Source organism: Poecilia formosa, unplaced genomic scaffold (assembly GCF_000485575.1).
Source record: "Poecilia formosa unplaced genomic scaffold, Poecilia_formosa-5.1.2 Scaffold33, whole genome shotgun sequence".
In the NCBI taxonomy this organism is placed as follows: domain Eukaryota; kingdom Metazoa; phylum Chordata; class Actinopteri; order Cyprinodontiformes; family Poeciliidae; genus Poecilia; species Poecilia formosa.
This window is the reverse complement of record NW_006799972.1, coordinates 1329374-1339433: the sequence shown is the minus strand read 5'-3', so window position 1 is coordinate 1339433 and position 10060 is coordinate 1329374. Positions and strand designations below refer to the sequence as shown.

Genomic DNA, 10060 nt, shown 5'->3' with positions numbered 1-10060 from the left:
AGCCATTATCTTGTTCAGTAGCTTTTATGCAGGCTTTTGTGGATAATAATTTCTTGGGTAGAATTTGTTGGTTGCACATTTTTGTAAAGGTGAAATTTATAGTGCATACCGCCATAAAACATACAGAAAGCAAAAGAGTAAAATTGATTCCAAAAATGAGATTCTGTTTATTGACTGGGAGCTGCAGCATCAGCTGTTTACAAACAAATCTGATCTCCTTTTGTTTTATTTTAATCTGAGAATTTATTCGCTGTGATTATATCCTTCAGTCAGTTGCAGTTGGGCATAGAGTAATTCACACACTGCTCAAAAACTAGCGGCTCCAATGCAAACAAGTAATCCCCCTGAATTAAACAAGTTGTTCCGAGTTAAGTCGATCCTACACATTTCTTTTCCCCTTGTCCCATGTCACCAAACTGGCTCTGTAATAAAGTAACACTGATGACAGCTTTTTATTTTGCCCCCAAATAAAAAGACCAGCAAGGTACAAAAAGTTTCACAATTTTGTAGCGTGTAGTTTTCATGCATTGCGCACATCTTCTATGATCATACCAGAAGCAGCTGTAAGCAGTAATCGCCAGCCTGTTCATGACTTAACATCAGTGCTGTGAACATGGTTAATTTAACTGGTCTTCCAGGGGGCAGCGCCTTGATCAATATATTGATTAACCTTTATCTCATTAGTAATCCAGTTAGAGAATGAAAACACCGAACGTGTACAGCAACATCATCTGAATTCAGCTCATTTAAAATAAACCTAATTAGATCAAGAAAGGGATGAAAACCTTCCCAGTAGCACATCAACTTGTGACCTGATGCTTCTCATTGTCACCTGTTGGCGTATCAAACATGTTTTACTTCAGCTAAAAAAATAAATATTATAGTGGTGATAAATGAAGTCACCACCATTTATCATACACCTGTTTTGTGTACTGAGATTGAATGTGAAAAGCCTATTTTGTGTTAATGTTACCATGACAGTGTCTAATTGTTCTTCTCCACATTTTAATGATCACCTGCCCATCTTAGACTGAATGTCTAATGATCGCTGTAAGGACTATAAATTAGTGAAAATATGGCCGACTCTTTTGCCATCTCAACAAGTCCAATCGATTATGAGTGAATCTGTGCAGACAAAGGATTTGCATAACGTAGAATAAGATTAAGCATATTTAGCATTGGTTCATTGATTTTACGTTTTTGTGGCATTTAGCAGCTTGACTTGTAAGCAGTATGGATGCGCCAGCCTGGCTCAACTAATGCAATAACATTCGTCATCAACAAACTAGACTCATCGAACAATAGGACAAAGAAAACTACAAAAGACAACTTGGGTTTTATGGTATAAAAAACTTTATTCTCAAATAATATCTCCAAAATATCTGATAGATAAACGGTGAGTCTTGCAGGCTGTGAGGCTGAATGCACAAACTGTTATGCAAGTCTTGGTAACACTCCACTGCGCGTTTCCCTCGTGATCACGTTGGAGGAGGAGGACTGGGTCATTCGCTAAAGTACCACTGTAGTTTTATACCTTCAAATTCGCTGCCAAATATTCATGATGCTACATCAAAATTTTTATCACAGCTCAATGACCCAAACAGATCCATTAAGCTAAAAGAGAGTTTGCTCTTTTTTAAATTTAAACAAATTTGAAATGTAAAAAAAAAATAAAAATAAAAAATTCATCCAAATTATTTTGTTTTTAATTTTTGCCTCTAAAAGCCATTCTCTCTAAGATACAAGTATGAGGAGTAGCCATATACGTAGAGCTGCTGTTACACAGGAACAATGAGTTTTAAAGTTGGAATGATTTTCAACCCATTTGACGTACCACACATGTACTGTTAATATCTCAAAGATTTTAAAAATGATGACTCAAGCATCAGTGAGCACAAAGAATCAGAAATTCAAACTATATCATAAAAGCTTTAATGTTTTTTTTGTTGTTTTTTTTTAAATGAAACATGAAATTAATCCCACCTTGCTGCAGAAACTGTTTTAGACTCCACATTTTCTTTCACATTTATTACCTGGAGAAAAGTGTAATTTAGCTTCAGCTCTCAAGCTTGTGTGTTCCTATGTAAAAGCAGCCATGATGGGCAAATAAGATCATATCTGATATTTGATACTCAGTCTCAACCATAGATCTTTACATGGTGTATAACAGTAAAAACATTGATTGCAATGAACAAGATTTTATTTGAACCTACATTGTTGTTCATAAAAATTACAGCATGTTTAATAATTTGTTTTGATATTATTTTTTTCTTTTTTACAAATCTCTTCATAAAAAATAGATTTTTGTACAAAAATGTTTTTTTTGTTTGTTTTTTTTTCTTTTTCTTCTTTTGCACCTACTTCAAGTTCAGCAGCACATGATAATGGTGGTGAGAGATGACAGCGGTGAAAATGGAGGCATCACAAAGCTAGAAACAAACATTTTAGATGACGGCGACTGTCGGTTAAAGACGCACCATTTCTCAACTCATCTCTGCCACAGGGGACGTCAAAATAATAAAACAAAAATATAGGTTATATATTTCAGCATATCTTTAAAAGCACCAGCCACTTCCTGCATGTTAATGAGTTAATGAGAACACATCTCTTCAGTTTAACTAAATCATTTCGTTTTGTATCTCCATTGAAAAGCAGTCATGTGCTCAACTGATAGATATTCGTGTTTCTAATGAAGAAAACGGGACCGCAGATAGATTCTCAATCGTGAAATAAGACGGTTTAGTTTCCATAGTAACATTGTCCAACTCAAAATGTTGGGGATGAAATTATGCAAACAGAACCACAGTTCCTACAAGTGCGAGTGCCTTGTATTTTAAACCCTTAAATTCATTTCACATTTTGTCTTTTTTGCAAAAAGAAAAACAAATTTCAAAATCAAAGCAGTGCGCAGCTACAAAGTGGAAGGGAAATGATGTGGTTTTCATCATCTTTTACAAATGTATCTGAAAGGAATGGCATGCACATGTATTCTGTCCGCTTTAATGGGACTCCCTTGGTACATAGAATTCAGCACAACCCTTTGCTTTCAGAGGCAAACTCTATGAAAAGTTAATTGAAAAAGCTGCTCCATGAAGGCCTTTATTTGTTCACTAATGTTAAAATAACATTAGTGAACAAATGCAAAAAAAAAAAAGGCGGTGGAATAGTTTATCTTGCAAAAACTATTTGAAGGTAATAGGTAATACTTTACACTAGCAATGCAAGGAACTCAGAAAACATGGAAATATTTTAATTACATAATTAATACATAATTAAATATTAAAAAAAGATAATAAATGTTACATTTTGTAGCAGTAGAAATGACCGTGGACGGGGCAGAAAGCTGGTCAGAGTTCACAGGAAGCTGTATGGGGCTAAAAACAGGCATTTCTGAACAAAAACCTGTTGGATTTCAGAATGGGGGCGAGGTTCATTTTCCAGCAGGTCAGTGGCTCTGAATATACAGTCAGAGCCATAATGATTAGATCAAACGGTCAGATCAAACCATATTCATGTGTTAAAATGGTAAACTGAAAGTGCAGACCTGAATCCCATTGAGAATCTGTGGTAAGACTTGAGGATCACGGTTCAAGGATTCTCTCCATCCTTTTTCAGAGAGCCTGAGCTGCTCTGCAAAGGAGAATGGGCCAAAATCTGCCTGAACGTGGAGAGCTGAAAGAAATGTACCTTAAAAGACTGTAATTGCAGGAACATGTGTTTTTCTTTTTCCATCTCAGAGGAACTGAATGCATATGCAGACTTTGTATAAATGTTTAAATGTTCCATCAGTTTTCTTCCACTTCATAATTGCTGTATGCTCCACTTTGTACTCTACAACATAAAACCAAATTAAATAAGTTGGTATTTGTGGTTGTAATGTGACAAAAAATAAGGTGTGTGAATATTTTGCCAAGGCACTGTATGATATCTTAGTCCATATGGCGTCAGAACCGTCAACTCCATGTTGCATTCGTAACCATATTTTGGAAGATTAAAGTTTTATTCACTTCAACAATTAAAAATGATTCTGTATTTTAAACATTTGAGTATATATTAGGTGATTTATATAAACAGCAAAAATTGCCTCAGAATTGTGGAAAACATAAATCTTTTCCAGGGTCTAAATCAGTTTTACCAGCTAAATCTGTAAGCGGATGACTTTTTGACTTACATACAATAAGACTTAACCCTCCCACAGTCCTAGTTCGACACTTTTATCAGTTCCCAAAACTGATAAAACAATTAAAACTTGTAAAAGCACACGTGGGGTCAGTCCGCCCGGAACAACATGCAGGGTAACAAGCTCACACTGGGTCAACTCGAGCCATTTAGGACTGTGGGAGGGTTAAAATGACCAATGCTACAGGTCGATTTACGCCAAGTAACCTCTTAATTTTATGTTTCTTCTGCTGCTGAAGTAATGTTAATAGTTCAGCTTGGCCCAGCCAGAGTTTTGACTTAAATCTATGGAAGCATTCACAGTTATATTAGAAGTGACAATGGTTCCACTGATATAATGGGAAAAAAGGCATTCTCATAAATGATGGAAAAGGGTATAAATGTTTGTTTGTTTTTTCCCACAAGCAATATAAAAATAATAGAATGTACCTTTTGTACTTTGTTTTTTGTATTTCCAGTAACACCAGTGTTAGTTTCAGTCAGAAATAAACTTCTTGATTGAATGAAAATAACTTTTACTCTAAGCCCATCAGGCATTTGGATAATAATTTTGAGCCTAAATTTCTGTAAAGATGAAATGCATCAAAACGATTCTTAACGTTATCCCCACAGACGGGTTTCCACAACCTCTTCACGTCTGTGCTGGTCTCACTCGCATCGCCCTTGACATTTCCCTCTCACTCGGATAAGGCTAGCAGGTTAAAAATACACCGACTGTCAGGATGAGACGTAAAAACAGACATGATTACGGACCGTATAAATAACATAAATGGATAGTGGTCTCTGTCATGTTACACAGACAGTTCCTCACATATAACAATTACCTAAGAATAGGTCACTAATTCAGCATTTCCTGCCATGGGCTTGTATTTCTACAGCACATTTTTGAGATGCGACTGGGCCCACCTTCCACAGAAATATCTGTGAGGGATATCTGTTTTTATACCAAAATGAAGTCAAATGGCGCCTGACATCTGTCACTACAGACCTGGTTATCAGGGGAAATATTGAAACATTAGTGGGTGGAAAATCCTGTTCTGAGCTCAGCGTGTGTTGAAGTGTGCTTATAGAAATTTTTACAAAGACTTGACAGTTGTGCAGGAGACTCGGTATCTGCACAAAATGACATTCTGCATTATGCCGTGTTTTCATGGGGCCTGGGGGATGTCAGATCGAACCGCAGCAGTTCAGTCACATTGTGGCATGCCTGAACAAACAAAACGGTCCAAATTCTCTCTTTCAGGCACACTAGGAGATCAGATATCGCTCAGTAATGATGAAACTAAACCTTTTAATACGGTTTAGGAAACCAGTCTCTAATTTTCAGGCTCTATTATGCACTCCTGACTCCATAGGAAATCTACACTGGATTAATCAAATCAATTAAAAACCAGAAGCACAGAAAGCTCTCTCGCAATTAAAAGAAAAGAAGATAGGAGGAAGAGATGTGGCTCGTGACTGTGAGCAGACGCTCCACTGTTGTTTACAGATGTCTTGTTTATTCCTATACGGAGATGCTGAATGTGTCGTCCGTTTTTGCTGAAATATTTTTCAAGAGCTGCTCTGTTCATCGATTTTTCTTTCTTTCTTTGCATCACAACTGTTGTTTTACACAAAACAATGTCCATCCAGACTCAATCCGGATTGTTTAACGGCATTTTGTTTGCGGCACTGAGGTCTGGGGCAAAGTCGTTTCCCAGTAAACGAGGTGAAAGCCGTAGAGTTTTGACAATCTCCTCATGCGCACTTTTGGGGTATTTGAGTTCTTCAGAATAATCATCTACTTTTAATACGACACATTATTCAGAAGATATCATTATTTTGTCTGTTGGAAGCTCTTCTCTTTACATGTCCCTATTCTACTAGCGCATGAATTAAATTTCAGAGAATGGTTTTGTGGCTGTGGCGGATGAGAAAAAAAACAAAAAACAAGACATGGAAAACATACAAAAAAACAACAAAAAAAAACAAACAAAAAAAACACAAGGCTTAACGCAAATGCTGGATGTATAAACATATTCTCAGAATGTTGTGTGTGTGAGGTATGAAACAGACCCTGGACACAACAAAGGAGACACAGTGAAAGCAATTAAATCTGTTACATAAACCAAGAGCAGCAACTTTTGAAAAAAAATAATAGCATTTTGAGAAAACACTGCGAAAAATAACAAGCTTAGTGTTTGAATCTCGTGGATTTTCTTGAGTCCTACAGATTTGTGGACGTCAGAGCAACATTTTTTAAATTTCCAGGAAATCGGCAGGATAAGTTTGTCCGTAAGCTTGTACATTTGCTGCAGCGATGATCCAGCATTCATAACAAAGGATTTGACACACTTTCTGCTGATGAGGTATTTCTTAAATAATACGGGGATATAATTGCTGACAACCCTAAATGTGCATGTTGCCTTCCTTATGAACTTGTTTGACTGCCGACCGCTTCTCAAACCAATCGCAAACTCTCTGTGCTCTTTGAAAAGGCTGTTGTAACAAGACTGTGCGCATCAGATATGCGATGTGATGGGAGGATGCACAATAACAGTGGTGGAAGGGAACATGTGCCTTTTAAAGATGGTTAGAGAAATGGTTGCGGGGCTTTTCTGAAAGCTAATACTCGAAATCGTCTCATTTTCAAGGAAAAAAAGCTGCTAATTTATTCTGTGCAAATTACTTTTTTTTTTTGGATAGGCATTTTGCAAGTTATTGTAAGTAGTTTTTGATGAATGTGATGTTCTCCTTTTGTTTCGTCTACCAATTACACTGAAGCAAGTAAAAGCTTTCAGAAAGAGCAATAAACTAACATTTCCCGTCTCTTTCACATGGGAACTCCCACACTTCTGATTAGCTAGCATGTATGGCAACAAAAACAACCGCTAACAGGGAGCGAGAAATATAAATGTGTATATACAAACACACTGTAACCCTGTATTTAGTCATGTTGTCTTTTTAAAGACAGAAGCTTTTGAATTAAAATTACTTTTTGACTGACTCCTTTAGCAAACCCATTTCTGTTCCCAAATCTTCTCTTCATTCCCTCGTCCCAATTGGGTCAAAAAAAAAAAAAACATGAACAAAAAAAACTAAAAAAAATAACAACACTAGTGCAAAATTTGTGCGATTTATATAAACTTTATATTTTAGAGTCCCCAGCAGCCGTAGTTTGGGAAGTCCCAATGAGCCGCTGGGCTTTTGAACATACGAGTCTGTTCATCGATATCTTCACTGAAGAAAAATTCCAGAAGAGACACATAGAGACATCTTGATGTCTCTGTTTTCACTCTAACATGTCCATGTCTCTTTTTACAGTTAGTCTGACTGACAACAGTGACTAACTGCACTTTTTTTTTTGTTTTTTGTTTTTTTGTCTGCGTCCATTTGTCCAGTTGCTGTCAGTCAGCCGGTCTGTCAGCAAATCAGTTTATCTTACTTCGGATTTTGTGGCTGGAGAGTGCAGTGTAGAAAAGGAATCAGTCATCTTGTGGCTGATAGTCCAGACCAGAGTTACAAGAGAACAAATCATTTCCTGGATTTGGGCACAGTTGATTGCAGCAGTTGACAATCCTGACAGCTTATTGCCTCCAGGTTTCCACTTGTTAAGCCACCAAGCGCAGAATTGTGGCGAGTCCAGGAAAAACAAATGTTTGATTGTGTTTGACAAGCTTCTGGAAACCAGTCCATAGTCTGCAAAGGCATTACAACGCAATCGACTGGTTTTATGTTTCAACAACTGAATTCTGTGCAGGACTTATTGGTGTTTACTATTGTCTTGTAATATTTGAACGTGTTGAAAACTACGCCTAGCTTGGGATGACTCTTGGTTTTCCAAACCCTTTGGAAAACATAGTTTAGAGAGGCTTGATTTACTATGTTTTAACCTATTTAGCTGCAGTGTACTACGGTGCTGTTATAAAAGGCATAAAAGTGGCATAAATTAATGAAAATTACAAGAATCCATGAAACAAATTGTTGTAATATCTGTCCACTAAACGTACCTAACTCTGTGATTGTCCTGCTTGTCGCTCAGCTCTCTAAATAGGCTAAAACATTTTCAAACTTAACTCAACTCCCGTCTAACCCTGATTGTTGTTCACCAAATGTCAACCAGGTTAATCCTAAATTAACCCCTTAATCTAATCATATCACTGCATTTGGTTTTTAAACGTACGCAAATCTGTGGAGCCCACAAGAGGCTCTAACACAAGAGAGACTGTAAAAGGTTTGTTGTGTCCGGAAGTTCGGTTCTGTCAAATCCAGAAGGACGGAAAGTCAGTGGGATGATTTTGGTCCAGCACCAGATATTATCTAAGGTTTTATACAGGGTCCATCTTATATCTGTATGAAAGGTAGACTAGGTGTATGTGCTTCCCCTGAGGGTAAAACCTCGTGTTGGTCAAACCCATATCTGGCCTGCAGCGGGGAAGTTCATAAGCCTGTGCCACTGTGCAAACTTGGCATGGGAGTGTGGGATGATGTTGGAATTAACGGCTATTGATTTAGTTATGTGACCCTTACTGCAGAGCTTTTTCCCAAGAGAAAATAAGGGCGACTTCTTCAAACTTGATGAGCATGCCCTTAGCAGCAGTTCAACTAGCTATGCCATCTGTATACATGCTTGAAATGCAATAGTGCCAAAAAAATTAAAATGAAAAACAACTGTAGCTGAAGCAGTAATCTCCTGAAATCAGACTTTGTGATATTTGATGAGGTCGTGATTTACTGCCTTTTTCTTTTTTTTTTGTCAGTATCAACCATCTTTCCTGTCTTTCTCCCTGAAACCAGAGCGGAAAAATGCCGTCAGAGTGGAAGGAAGTGGAGCAGAGCTGCATTATTGTGAAGATTTTGCTGGCAGGGTACCAGCATGTTACACAAAGGCTGCTCATGGTGACAAGTCCAGATATTAGGTTTTGTTTTCTTTCTATTTTGGTTACACCACTCTGCAGACCGCCGCATGAAGGTGGGCTGAACCGCCTTATGGGCAGAGACAGGTTTGCCCAGCTACACCACAGTGCAGACTGTGTTCAGGGTGGTATCAAATCGAACCGCCTTAGCCTCTGTGGGCTTCATGTTGGTGTCATACATTGGATTTTCAAACGACGCCTGCCCATTGGAGCTCTCATGTCCGACATAGCCGTTGAATTGGACCTTTGGACGGGTCCTGAAAAAAACAGAGAAGCATAACCAGTACAACTTTATCTGCTATCGTAAATCATGTAAAATGTATATAAAAGCAAAGCCAGTTTTAACAAGCATTTCAAACGCAAAATCCTAAACAAGCCCACACAATCAGTCATGTGAAGAGTTTTAATGATGAGAAATTGCTTTGCGGTTTTGATTCCTCTTTGTAAAGCTGACTTTTTAAGGCTTAGTGGCTCAAAACAATGCAGGAAATGCTTCAAAAACAATTTCTAACTGGTTCATAGATGTCAAGGTAAACATTTGTCTGTATTTAGTGTTATCATCATTGTTTCAACATTTTAGACTGAAATGTGTTGCTTTAACTTGTCAGTGATCAAGTTGTCAAAACTATTAATATTTTGATATAATCAGTGCTAAAGAAGAATTTTTCTAAAAACACAAATTTGTGTCAAAATCAATATAAAGAAACCCAATCATTTGCCTACAATGTTACACTCAGCCCTCCCCTCTGATTACCTGATCAACAGGCAGGCACATAAAGAAAAAACAAAAAACATATGCAACCCTCTTTAGAAATGTTGAACAATCTCACATGCTAGTTGTGCTAATGCTGGATAACACATTAGCTTCATGGACACCAGTGACTGTTAATCTGTCATACCATGATTAAAGTATTTTTTTTTACTCCTAACAAGAATATTGTCTCTTAAAAAATGTTGCATTGCTATTGAGCATTTTCTTAGTAAAT

The 10060-nt window shown here is 37.3% G+C and overlaps 1 protein-coding gene across 1 annotated transcript in view; it reads right to left on the bottom strand.

The window, feature by feature from the left end:
- Positions 1–1704: 1704 nt before the first annotated feature.
- Positions 1705–10060, bottom strand: part of LOC103136602 (CUB and sushi domain-containing protein 1) — a 444439-nt gene continuing 436083 nt past the window's right edge. The window contains exon 75 of the mRNA XM_007549920.2: positions 1705–9331. Coding sequence (XP_007549982.2) covers positions 9172–9331 — 160 coding nt within the window. The 3' untranslated portion in view covers positions 1705–9171. The remainder of the gene's footprint in view (positions 9332–10060) is intronic.